This window comes from Gekko japonicus, unplaced genomic scaffold, assembly GCF_001447785.1.
Source record: "Gekko japonicus isolate JY-2015 unplaced genomic scaffold, Gekko_japonicus_V1.1 scaffold58, whole genome shotgun sequence".
Lineage (NCBI taxonomy): Eukaryota > Metazoa > Chordata > Lepidosauria > Squamata > Gekkonidae > Gekko > Gekko japonicus.
The window spans coordinates 1,839,674-1,853,000 of NW_015162475.1; the positions used below are offsets into that span (position 1 = coordinate 1,839,674).

Genomic DNA, 13,327 nt, shown 5'->3' on the forward strand with positions numbered 1-13,327 from the left:
AATAATAAAAATATCCCCTCCGTGGGAATTTTAAAAAAACGAATCCACAGCTGAGGGGGAGCATTGGTGGGAAGGGGAAAAAACAGTAAAAGAGCCCAGAAACAGTAAGATTTGGGAAACATGGAGGGCAGACAGAGCAATTTGGGACAGGACCACACAAGAGACCAGTAACTATATAACCCTCCCCCTCAGAAGCTGTGAACAACAGATTGGGGCATCAATTAACTCCTGATTGGTTTCCTCAATTATGGACCCTTTCGCATCCCCACTGACTTGCATGGAAAAAGAGGAAAGGTCTTCAATGAGGCCCTAAAGGCACATATAAGTGGTCCTAAGTATATAAGTGGTCCTAAGATGCTGGGAAAGATTGAAGGTCAAAGAAGACAGGGACGGCAAAGGATGAGATGGTTAGACAGTGTCATAGATGCAACGAGCAAACTTCGGAGGACAGCGGAAGACAGGAAGGCCTGGCGTGATCTGGTCCATGGGGTCGCGGAGAATCGGACTCGGCTGTGCGACTGAACAACAACAACCACTAGGTTTACAGCAGGTTTTTCCCTTTGGGTTTCCTGCAGTTATCTCATGTCCAGAAAACAGTACTGGAAAAAGGTTACTCCCCTTTCCTGTGCTCGCAATTCAAAACAGGCCCCTGCATGCCTGATGTAAAATAAGCAAATCTGATTGAACGTCATTTTGTGCATGCACACAAAAGCTTATACCCAGAATTAAACTTTTTGGGTCTTAAAGGCGACTCTAAACTCAAACTTTGATCTAGTGCTTCAGACCAACATGGCTACCCACCTAAACAAATCTGACGCTCAGGGTCATGTATTACCTTCTGGACCATACCAATTCAGGCAAAGTCATTTAGATTTTATTCATGGTTTTTTCCAGTGGGCCACATAAACTATTTAATCCCTTCCTTTCCCAAATGCTCACCCTCTAGGCGTTTACCTTTCAATGAAAACTTTCTGAGGTTAGCAATTGTTTCTTGGCATCTTTGCAATAGTAATTACTGAAAGACAGTACAACATGGTGGCTAGATTGTCAGAGCAGGATCTGGGAAACCAAGGTTTGACTCTCCACTCTGTTATGGAAGCTAGATGAGTGACTCTGGGTCAGTCATACAGTCTCACTTAACCTATCTCACAGGGCGATTGTGAGGACAAGCAATTTTGGATGGCCAGTGAGGAGAAAAGTGGAGTATATATGAAGTAAATAAATAATCAAACCCTCAAAGGTTGGCCTGGAATCGCTAAACTGACTATAATGAGCTCTGAGCAAATCTATGGAGTACTGAAGTCATATTATGATTCTTAAAAGCAACTCTAGCGCAAAAACATATCATCTCAAAGAAAGTTGCATACTGCAGGGATATACTTTTGATCTGGCCTCCTCTAGATGGATTTCTCAAGATACATGAATTTTCCCTACTGCCAGTTTTGTCAACTAAATCCAGTACTCTTTCTTTTTTGCAATAAGAGTTTAAAAGTTTCACTCACTCACCTGGATAGGAACAGTTTACCCAGAAGTTTCAGATCTGCAGCACAATCATCTGATTGACAATTCCTCTCAAAGACAGTCTATGAGAAATTGAGAAAAAACAGCCCTATTAGGAGGGGGGAAAGAAGCCTAGATATACACATGTTTCACTTGATGTTGGCTTTGTAAGAACTGACAAATATACCACTAGGGACCTGAAGACAAGCAATTCTTAAATGTTCCCTAAATCCCTTCTGCCAAGAGTGTTCAGCATTAAGCAATCTGAACATGAGCAGTCATATAGACACTTCTGTGTGACCAGCTGGTTTCTCAAGAAGTCACTACTACTCTCTAGTAGTTGCATTTAATAACATGGTATAAAAAACATGGTATTATATGATCTAGGGGTGTGCATTTGGGCCGATCCAAACCGGAAATATACCCAAAAAACAACTTATTGGTATTTTTCGGGTATATTTCAGCGTCCCAAATGTAGCTGGGATTTTTTGGGAGAATTGAAAAAATCCCAGATATATTCGGGAATTACCAGCAGACCTGAAACAACAATTGTGGGGCTTGAGCAGATTGCTCGCACTGCTCAGCTGCTTTTGGGCTTTCTTCTGCAAGGGGTGTTTAAAGAGACTGCAGAAGACAGCCCGCAAAACAGCCAAGGGGGCGCCCTTCCCAACCGCTCAGCTGGGGCTCTTTTTGGCTGTTTGACCAAACTGCCGAAGAGAGCCCCAGTGGAGCCTGTGGGGAGACTTCTCCCCGCAGGATCAGCTGCTTTGCAAACTCTTTTGCGCAGTCCAGTTTAAAGGGACCGCCCAAAAGAGCCCCAGCTGAGCTACCTGTCACCTGTTTTTTGCAGCTTTGCGGCTGCTTTTTTCTCTCTATGTACTTTTTGGTTTGGGTCTATTGGAATCAAAAAAATTCAGGATTTCTGGAAAATCTTGGATCTGACTTTTGCTCGGGGAGTGGATTTTGCCACGATACCCACTAAAGTGCGGTGTAGTGCAAGGGGCGATCCTCTTGCCGATGTTGTTTAACATCTATATGCGCCCTGTCGCTCAGCTGGTGTGGGGGTTTGGACTGGGTTGTCACCAGCTATCTGTTGATGGATGGCTAACCGGAATCCACCCCAGATTTTTTGGACAGGGCACTGGAGGCCGCGGCTGGATGGCTATGGCAGAGCTGGCTGAAATGAACTCCAGTGAAGACAGAGGTCCTGTTCCTGAGCCATGGAGGTCTGGGATCAGGAATCCATCTCCTGACCCTTGGTGGGGCACTGTTGATGCTGGTGCTGAGGGTTAGGAGCCAAGAGGTGATCCTGGATGCCTCGCTCTCCATGGAGGTCCAGGTCACCACTGTTGCCCGATCAGCCTATTACCATATATAGCTGGTCAGGCAACTGACCTCCCGAGATTTGGCTACAGTGATCCATGCAATGGTCACTTCCAAGTTGGATTACTGTAACTTGCTGCACACAGGGCTGCCCTTGAACCTGATCCGGAAACTGCAGCTAGTGCAAAATGCAGTGGCGTGCCGACTGATGGCGACATCTGTGTGGCCGTGCAGTCACCAGGTGTTGCGCCAATTGCACTGGCTCCCAATTGAGTACCAGATCCAGTTCAAGGTTATGGTAATAATCTTCAAAGCCCTACATGGCCAGGGACTAACATACTCTCGCCATATGTGCCCCAAAGAGCTTGACGTTCAGCTGAGTAACAACTTCTGGTAGTTCCAGGCCTGAAAGACATCCATTTAGCCTCGACAAGGGTCAGGGCCTTCTCTGCCCTGGCCCTGGCCTGGTAGAACATGCTCCCACTTGAGATCAGGGCTCTGTGGGACATATTGTTGTACGCCGCCTTGAGCCTGCCTGTGCAGGCAAGGCGGGATATAAATCGAAACTAATAAATAAATAAATATTGTAGTTCCACAGGGCCTGTAAAATGAAGCTGTTTCACCAGGCCTTGGTCTGATCCATCTCGGCCTCCCCTGCTCGCATGGTTTGTGCTGCTTTGCAGTACTTATAGTGCCTAGGGTTGCCAAGTCATCATTGCAGCCACAGCGGGGGACTCCTGTCTCGATCCTGTCTTGATCCTAGAGTTTTCCCTCGGATGACTGCGGCCCCGCCCCCGGCGCACCCGGCGTGGCTGCGTCCTCCCGGGGGGACTTGGCAAGCCTAATAGTGCCCATTGTGACTTGCCCACTTAGAGCTCAACAGAGCATTACTGGTATACAGGTTGCTATTAATTACCATCCAATCTAGCATCTTCCAGGTGGCACCATGAACTAGCTGAATAATTGCCATCTCACTGTGATCTGATTGAACTTGGATTTTATATGTCGTTCCATTGTTCATTTAAATTGTTGTTTATCTGCTTTTAATGTTTTAATATATTATGTGTTCAACTGACATCCTGTGACCCGCCCTAAGCCTGCTTGCGGGGGAGGATGGGATACAAATCAAATAAATACATTGCCAGTATTGGGATCCAGGGTTTTTCGAGAATTTTTTCAGGTCCAATAGACCTGAACCAAAAAAATAGAGAAAATCGCACACCCCTAATATGAACTCAGAAAATGGAAGCACGGTTCTTCTTTCTCTCATGAGGTTAAAGTCCATATAATCAAGGTTTTCACTGCATGCAACAAGCTCTTTGAGCCTGATCTTAAACACATTACACAGAAGCTATCAGAAATTTCTCCAATGAAACCAAGCTTGTTCAAGAAGATATGCATATTCTTTCTACCATTATCCTGACAACTGTTGCTTAATCAAATATTAAACATAAAATAAGTGAAACAATGGAAGTATTGGTATAGTGTTTGAGTGTGAAGGCCTCAAAAGTAATGCTTTAAAGGCACACCAATGCAAGAAATATATACATAAGCCCCAAAGAAAGTGACTGTATTGTCCAAAACAAAACTATAAACCCCAAATAAAGCCAACATGAACGCTAATGTGTTTTATTTATCTTATGTTCTAATAGTGAAGTCAGGATATCTTTGGATACTTAATTCCGGTGACTGGAGCTGTGTAGCCATGTTTTTACAATCAGCTATAAAGCTATGTCAGGAAAAACTATCAACATGAGCAACACTTTGTAACAAATTGTTTTATGTAACATTATGCAATATTATGTAGTTTGCAAAATACTTGGTTTTATATGTATGGTTTTATATGGTTTTATATGTATATTTTCGTATAGCAATCCTTACTTAAGGTATTGTTTTAGCAAGGGAACCTTTACCTTTATGCCAATAAAGGCTAACTGACTGACTGGAGCTGTGAACAGCCTAGATATTTCTACAAACCTGAAAAGTGCCCTAGGTTTGCAGAAAAATGTGAAATTTAAAGAAAATAAGAGGACCTTAAAAATCCAAAAATGATAAAAAGAGCGCCTCTAGCTTTAAGCAACAGATTCCCACAGTGGCTGTTGCTCAACAACCACAGCATTCCGAGCTTGGCTATGTCAGTAAAAGGCGGGGGTGGGGGAGGGCCCTTTCCAGGCCTATTTTTGGCATTTGAGGGAGGACTGATTGGGGCCAGGCCTGGCTAGGGTTGTCAGTTCCAGGCTGGGAAATTCTTGGAGATTTTGTGATGAAGCCTAAGGAGTGCAGGGTTTGGGGAGGGGAGAGGCCTCAGCATGGTAGAATGCCTCAGCATCCACCCTCTAGCCATTTTTTTTTTCTAGGGGGACAGATCTCTGTCGTCTGGAGTTCAGTTGTAATTCTGGGGGGATCTTCAGGTCTCATCTGCGGGTTGGCAACCCAAGGCCTGGCAGCAACCTCTGGGTGACTTAATGGCACCTGACTTGCTACTGTTCAACAGCAGCCACCCTATGAAAGTCAGTGTGGTGCAGCAGTTAGAGCTTCAAATCACGGTCTGTGAGACCCAGTTTCAGATCATCTTGCTAGGGAAGCTGACTGGGTGATTTTGGACCAGTCGCATATGACCTGCCTAACCTGCTTCACAGGGTTGGATAAAAAGCAGGAGAAGAGAGAAATGTAAGCTGCTTTGGTCCCCACCATGGAGAAAGGTGGGGTATAAATAAAATAAATAAAGAATAGTTACAGCTGAAGATAGAAGGCAGATAAAAGGTAAATGGGTGAATGGATGAGAAGCAGAGGATGAGGCAGGGAGAGGATGTGGGGACTGCCAAGAGGAGGGAAAGTGATTAGGAAATCACCATCACCATCATCACCATCATCACCATCATCACCATCATCATCATTATTATTATTATTAGATTTTTTACCCCGCCCTCCCAGCCAAAGCTGGCTCAGGGCAGCTTACCCAAGAACAGAATAAAATTTCCAATAATATAATATAAAATTATCAAACATCACTTAATACAAACAACAAAGCTAAAACCATGGACATAATAAAGTGCTAGTAACTTGGTTTCCTCATCTTGCAGTCGGCTCCTTGATCTTCTTCAGTTGTCCTGGGCGATTAGCTCAGGCAGTAATTAGAGGACCCAGGAGGTCAGGGCTCTCCCACCATAGGCTGTCAGATGTTAGTAGTGGTGGCGGCTCCCAAGGCCTGGTGGAAGAGCTCCGTTTTACAGGCCCTGAAGAACTGTAAAAGGTCCAGCATGGCCATGGTCTATTCTGGGAGCTCATTCCACCAGAGTGGAGCAGTCACCAAAAATACCTTGGCACCAGAGTGGAGCAGCCACCGAAAATCCCCTGGCCCTGGTTGTTACTAACCTGGCCTTCTTGATGCTTGGGAGGGCAAGCCGGGGGGAGTCGGGGGGAGAGCCTGGGGGTGTGTCTGGAGGGGAGGGACCTCATAGGTATATAATGCCATAGACTTCACCCTCCAAAGCATCTATTTCCTCCAAGGGAACTAGGGTTGCCAACTTCCAGGTGGGGCCTGAGGATCACCTGGAATTACAATTGATTTCCAGGAGACAGATATAAGTTTATTTGGAGAAAATGGCTGTTTTGGAGGATGGACTTCATATCATTATACCCTGCTGAGGTTGCTTCCCTCCCCCAAATCTTGCCCTCCCAAGGCTCCACCCCCAAATCTCCAGGGATTTCCCAACCTTGATCTGGCAACCCTAAGGGGGACTGATCTCTGTAGTTGGAAGATCTGTTGTGATTACAGGATATCTCCAGCCCCCATCTGGAGGCTGGCAACCCTAGAAGGAAAGAAGGAAACAGGAAAAGGTGAGAGACTATGGGACTTTCTGGAAAGTGGAAGAGGAAATAGTGGGAGAGGGGTGCCTACGAAGGAAGAAAGGTGCCTAAGGAACAATTCACACCATCATTTGTCCTGTGCCTAAAAAAGAAAGCCTGACATTTTCAGTGGCATGCTGAATCACTTGTGATGTGCAATATTGGTTCCATTCTGAATACAATCCTGGATGAACATGTAAAGCTTATACCAAATCAAACCATTTGTGTATAAAGGCCATTACTGTCTGTTGTCACAACTCCTCTCCATGGTCTAAGGTGGCAGTCTTCCCCATCACCTGCTACCTGACTCTTCTAAGTGGAGATACCTGAGGACTGAACCTATAACCTTCTGCATGCCTAGCAGATCCTCTGCCACTACACTATAGGCCCCTCCTGGAACCCCTAAAATGGAACTACTGTATACACACACATTCAATACAGCAGAATCCACTAAAAAAATCAACTTGCATTAACTTCATTACAAAATTTTATTGTATATTTTCTTTTCTTCTGCATGCTGAGCAGAGAGTCAACACACTAGTTCCTCTTATGACTACTTGTCCTGCTCAGTCTGCTGATTTTTTTTTTGTCTCAGCCAACTTATAGAAACCCCATGGGGTTCTTTCAAGGCCAGAGACAAACAGATGTGGTTTGCCATTGCCTGCCTCTGTGTGGTGACCCTGCACATTCTTGATGATCTTCCATCCCAATGGTAAAAAGGGATGCCTCTGCTTAGCGTCCAAGATTGGACTAACCCTTCTTTTAAACTGTCTTTTGGGGATTGACAAGAATAGTACAGAAGCAGTAGTAAAATTCATTTCATATGGCACATAAACTTTACAATAAAGTCTTGAAAATCTCTTGACGGATTGGATCTTGTGGAACATGGTTTTAATATTTGATAGATTTGTAGATAGATATGATGTATTTTAACATGTATGGTTATTTTAAAATTTAACCTTTTGCTGTATGACTCTTCTAAGGTTTTTGATTTGTGTTTGTATGCTTATTGCGGTTTACTCGCTCACTGTATTGAGTGAACAGGTTGGGAAAGCCTATAAAGCCACTGTGCGTTATGGACTATTTTCTTGAGAATGAAAGGGGAAAAAATGATTACAAAACACTGCAGGCACCAGCCTTACCATATCATTTGGAAAAGACCTTGAAGAGGAAGTCTGAAAACACAAAAACTCTTTTGTAAAGGCAGTCCTTGTTGGAAGGGCAGGAGTGTACACTGTCCCCTGCCTCAGCCTTCAGAGACAGCACCATAGATTTAGAGACAAACAGAGAGGTCAGGACACACACAGAGCATCCTTTCCTTCCTGCTATCTGATACTGTCCTTTGAAGTAGAATGCTATTCTTAGGGACAAGACTTCCTTCCGGCTTGACACCTTCTCTCTCACCCACACAAAGAAGGAGCACATGCTATCCATCTTTGTCCACCATGGATGCAGGACATGCATTCTTCATCTGCATTCATCCTAGCTAGTTAGATTAGATTCTATCCCTATCTCTCAATTTATACTACCTAGAATATAGTTGCTTGAATAAAGGAGTCTTATTAGTTTGAAACTGACAAGCGGGTCCCTCTGTAACTCTGCTAGCACACGCAGTACTGAGAAGCCACTGCTGCATGCAGCCAAGTGCATTCTGCTACACTATAGAGATTCCTGGCTGTACCATACCAGTGAAACAGTCCTAACCAAAAAGTATTCCTTTGGACTCAACAAAATGTGTGTGATGTGTTCAATTCATAACTTTTTGTACTTCCTCAATAAAAGAAGCACTTTCTTGCACTGAGTGTTTCCAAAGTAAAGAACCAGTTCTTAACGGCACACACCCTACCTGAGTGTTTCCAAAGTAAAGAACCAGTTGTTCTTAACGGCACACACCCTGCATTTATGGAGCATGGCTAATAAAATATATCCCACACAGCCAAATGCAAGCAACAGATTTCATCTCATTGATGACAAGTAATTAACATTCCTGAACACTTTCCAGGCTTTAATTAAATACACTGGCTACCAGAGGACAAAGTAATTGGCAGAGTATTTCCAGTGACAGTTGTAGCAGGTGAAGCAAATGGGGGTAAATTCTTTAGGAGCTATAAATGTAAAGAAGAATCCTGCTATTGAGTAAAGCAGACATGGTTGTTCAAGGGGTAGCTAAGAACAGCTGTGAAATTCCGCTTGCTAATAGGAACATATTCCATTTCCTATGGATAGGGGCCAGTACTGTAAAGTCAGCAGGATTTGGGTGTGGAAATATAGAATCCAAAGCCTTGCTTGACCATGAGGATGGCTGGATGGAATAAGTTGCATTCTCTCAGCCTAACTAGTTTATCCTCCAGTCTGATAATAAATGATGGACTGAGTAAGAACCGGAGGCACTTCATACAACAGACATTGGTATATATTTACAAACACACAGGTTTAGAACAGAACAATAACATCCTGGACCCTGGAAGTTTAGGGCTCTTAATAATCAAAAACACAAACCTTGAGCTTAGCTCAGGAACACTGACGATCTTAGCTACGGGCAACTGGGGCAGCTACTCCAAGCCCCACACTGGAGGGGCCCTCTGACCACTGTGCAGCTGCCTGGGTGGCTGATGGCTTCCAGCAGTGACCATAGAGGCTGCAGTAAGGAACAGAGGTGAGGGGCTGACTGTGGGGACTGGTGCACAACCGCCCTCTCTTGAGACTGGCCACAGCTTAGCGCAGGGGGTGGGGGCAATGTGCCAACTTACTTGCTGGCTTGCCTCATTTAGCCATCTCTGCCATGGGCAGCTGAGCAAGAGGAGCCACGCTGCACATGGGCATACTTAGGACTCCATAGTCCAGATCCTTGGATGAGCTCACCCGCCGCTTTCAGGCAGATAGAGATCTGAAGCAGATGGAATGTATGGGAATCAATATGGCACCCTGCAGGATAATTCCCTTGGGGAAGAACAGTAATCACCCTACCTTCTCAGACTATCCTCTGTGCTAGGGGTGGAAACACTGAAAACAACTAAGCCACACAAGTGCTCCATAAGGGTACCATGGCTAATGTGTCAAAAGACTGACCCAGGATAGGGTGCTGAATTGGATGGAGTGTTCAGAAGGAAGGGCCAAGATTTCATACATTTCATACAGCATGATGCTATTCTCACACTCAACAGGGAGTTGTGGCCTGCCTATTCAAGAGAGGAGGTTGCTGCCCTACTTCTGCACATTTGAACAAATCTTACAAATAGATGGTTTTCCTGGTCTAAATTAGTTCCAGTCCTCAACCTTCCTTTTTCCTAACCCATTCTGGCCCAGTTCAAAGGACAGACAAAAGCTCAACATAGTCCAATTGTATTATAATTCTGGGTGGGATCATTTCTAAATTTCCTGGCATGGAAAGTGCCCATTTACTGCCAGCTTTAGGTTCACTCTCTGACCATCAAATTCCAGCATGTGAAGCCAGACAAGTATATGAGGGTGGGACTGAATGAATTAGGGATCCCACCCAAAGAAATGGGGGGAAATACTTTTAATTCAACAAGGATGGAAGGACAGGAGACAACATTTCCTGTAATGGAAAGATTCCTATCGTGTCTATATCAGGAACAGAGTAGATTTCTGCTGCCTATTCTACTTAACAGAGTACACTGTCAGCATTAAATTATACTCCCTTATATATAACCACAGCCCACAGATGTTCTGAAGGATAATTAATTGGCTCACAACACTGTGCCTCTGGAACACAGAGATCAATGGCTTTAGACTGGAGTAACTCTGCATAGGATCACACTATGAATGATATTTGGGGAAGGTCTAGATATTATCCTGTCTTCTCAGCAAACACTTCCATATACAAGAGATCCTACCCCATGCTTTCAGTTAGGAGCCGTCCCCGAGAGAGAACCATGTTTCCTGACGACATCAAAACAGCTTGTGTCAGCCGCACAATGTTAGACCTATGGGCTGACTGAGAGGATGGTACACTGAAGGTTTATCATGAACTGTTAGCACCTTTTAACGTTATAATTGTTTCATATTGTTTTAGGATTATCTAAATTATTTACTGCGTGTTTTATCCTTTTGTAAGCTCTCCTGAGCCGGCCTTGGATGGGAGGTCGGGGTATAAATCGGATAATAATAAATAAATATAAATGCTGTACATTCCAGTTCTGATTGCCACAAGACTTCTCCCAATTGTTGTGGAGAGATTCCTCACCACCACTCCCGGACCAGGCAGGTAGTGCTGGCAAGGAAGTTCTCCACATGATAAGTCAGAGACACTTTGGTTATTGGGTCTTGACATTACAGCACAGAAGAGGAATCTCACCAAAGGAATTGGTCAAGATATGGATAAGGCAACATGTACATCACTCGTCAGTGTCCACTGATTCCACACCAGGCACACTGCTTTAGTGTGGACTCTGTGAGAACTAACTCTATCCTAAGTCATAATTTCTGCTGAATGCACACACAGATATGCCAAGTATGCACTGTAAAATCTAAGAATCCCCAAAGCCGAATCAATAAAATTTAATTTTCCTCCGGTTTACAAAATCACTGACACTTTAATGAGGGGAAAAAACCCACAGGCCAATGCTGCATTCTTCAGGAAAATGTCACATGTGTACGCTTTTGCAAGGATGATGTTCAATTAAGATCCATTTGCTCAGACCAATTACAAGCAGCTATTTTTAAGTGCATGATTCTTGGCATACAGATGGGAGATGGTTCTTCCACTCATGAGGCAAATGAATACCTAGCAATACACATAGTGCAGATTGTTTAAATACCAGCTTCAGGAATTTTTTTTAAGTACACGGTACAGTACATACAAATAAGAGGGTAAAAACAATGAAGGAGGCTCAGAAAATATACTGGAAAACTGTAAACTACAGGGGATGTTTATATTTTAATATTCTTTTGTCCTGTCATACTGCCCTAGGTATCTGGCAAGCTTGTCCTGTGAACTTCTTCAGCAAAATGGACAGGTACCCCATGGAGGAGGGGAAAGCCTTTTCCGCTGCACAAGCAGCAAGGAGGACAGAGGTGCCCCAAGACAGCACTTACACGCCCCAGCCCCATTCACTGTTGGGGCTGCCCCTCCCCACCCCCTTCTTCCCCCCCGCGAAAGTCCCAATATGAGGGAAATCTTGCCAAGCCCCCTGTGGCCTAGCACACACACCCCCCACAGCTGAGGCACAGCTGATAAAGAAAAAGGCCTGTTAAAGAGCTGAAAAGGGAGGTTAAATACCACAGCGTAGCCCTGCCATTCTGAAGGTAGTGCTAAGCTCTGCCCACCCACCACCCACCCCGCGGACTGACTATGGGCAGAGATCTCCTGTGGAGGCTCCTCCAGCAGCTGGCACACGGTTTCTCCTGTAAGTCAAAGCCAAGGAAGCTTTTCTTTGCTCTGGCTTAAAAGGGAAAGCCCCGGGGAACAAGAAGAAGAAGAAGAGAAGAAGAGGTCGGATTTATACCCCGCCCTTCACTTGGAGTCTCAGAGCGGCTTACAAACTCCTTTCCCTTCCCCTCCCCACAACAGACACCCTGTGAGGTGGGTGGGGCTGAGAGCACTCTGACACAAACTGCTCTTTCAGGAACGGCTGTGCCAGAGCTTGTGACTGACCCACGGTCACATCAGCAGGTGCAAGTGGAGGAGTGGGGAATCAAACCCGGTTCTCCCAGATTAGAGTCCGCACACTTAACCATTACACCAAACTGGCTCTCCGTTTACGATGAGCCCTAAACAAAGCAGGGGCATGTTGTATCACACCTTGGGGGGGAGATTCATCAAGTAAAGTAATTTGCCTTCGTGACAGGAGAACCTTCACACCCATTTCTACACATTAAGCCTCTATTAAGAGGACAGGACATTTTTTCCCCTCCAGGTTGTTGGAAGCCCGACAGAAAGACGAATGAGTTTGTAACCTGGTTTCTCTGGGCCATCTTCTGTCCCTTTTTCCATCGGAGTACAGGCTTGAGTGAAGGTAGTTCCTTCTCCTCTTTTGTTGTGATATGGTCATCAAGGCTATAGGCAGCTTCAAATACAATCGGTGATATGACATCTTTAACTCTTCTCTGTAAGATGAAATGGGGAAAAGAGAGATATTATAAACAAGCGTGTGGACTGGAATCTCTTTGGAGGTTCAGGAAATCCCTACACAGGAGTAACTAGCATTACTGCCATCTTTCTCCCTTCAGTCATTCTACTGGCCTGTCTGTTTCTCCCACATTTCAATCCGTTTGTTCTTGATCTTACACCTGACTCTGAAGTTGGGGTATTCTAATATGCTCAACTGAAATACAGCGTTTGAAACTACTGGTAAGCATTGTTTTTTCTACTTACCCTCTCAAATTCCTGTATCTCATTTATTTATTTATGGGGTTGTTTCAAACATTTATTAAACACCTTTCTCCCTTGGCAAAACTCAAGGCAGCTTACAATATAAATAAAGCATTATTTTTTAAAAAAAACACAATAAAAACCCAACAATGATTAAAAAACCCCATAAAAAGTCATAATTTAAAAACTCGAATTAGGACTACCTGTAAATAAAAACGAAGTTAGTCAAATGAAATCCTAAATGAAACTATCTTCAACTGCCTCCCGAAGATCAACAGTGAGGGGGCCAGGCACACCTCCCTGGGGAGGTCGTTTCATATT

The 13,327-nt window shown here is 44.4% G+C and overlaps 1 protein-coding gene across 1 annotated transcript in view; it reads right to left on the reverse strand.

Annotated features, from left to right (window-relative positions):
* ITGA9 (integrin subunit alpha 9) overlaps positions 1–13,327 on the reverse strand; it is a 296,748-nt gene that overhangs the window by 134,649 nt on the left and 148,772 nt on the right. The window contains exons 15-16 of the mRNA XM_015405733.1: positions 12,592–12,741; positions 1,507–1,583 (exon numbers count right to left, since the gene is read on the reverse strand). Coding sequence (XP_015261219.1) covers positions 1,507–1,583; positions 12,592–12,741 — 227 coding nt within the window. The remainder of the gene's footprint in view (positions 1–1,506; positions 1,584–12,591; positions 12,742–13,327) is intronic.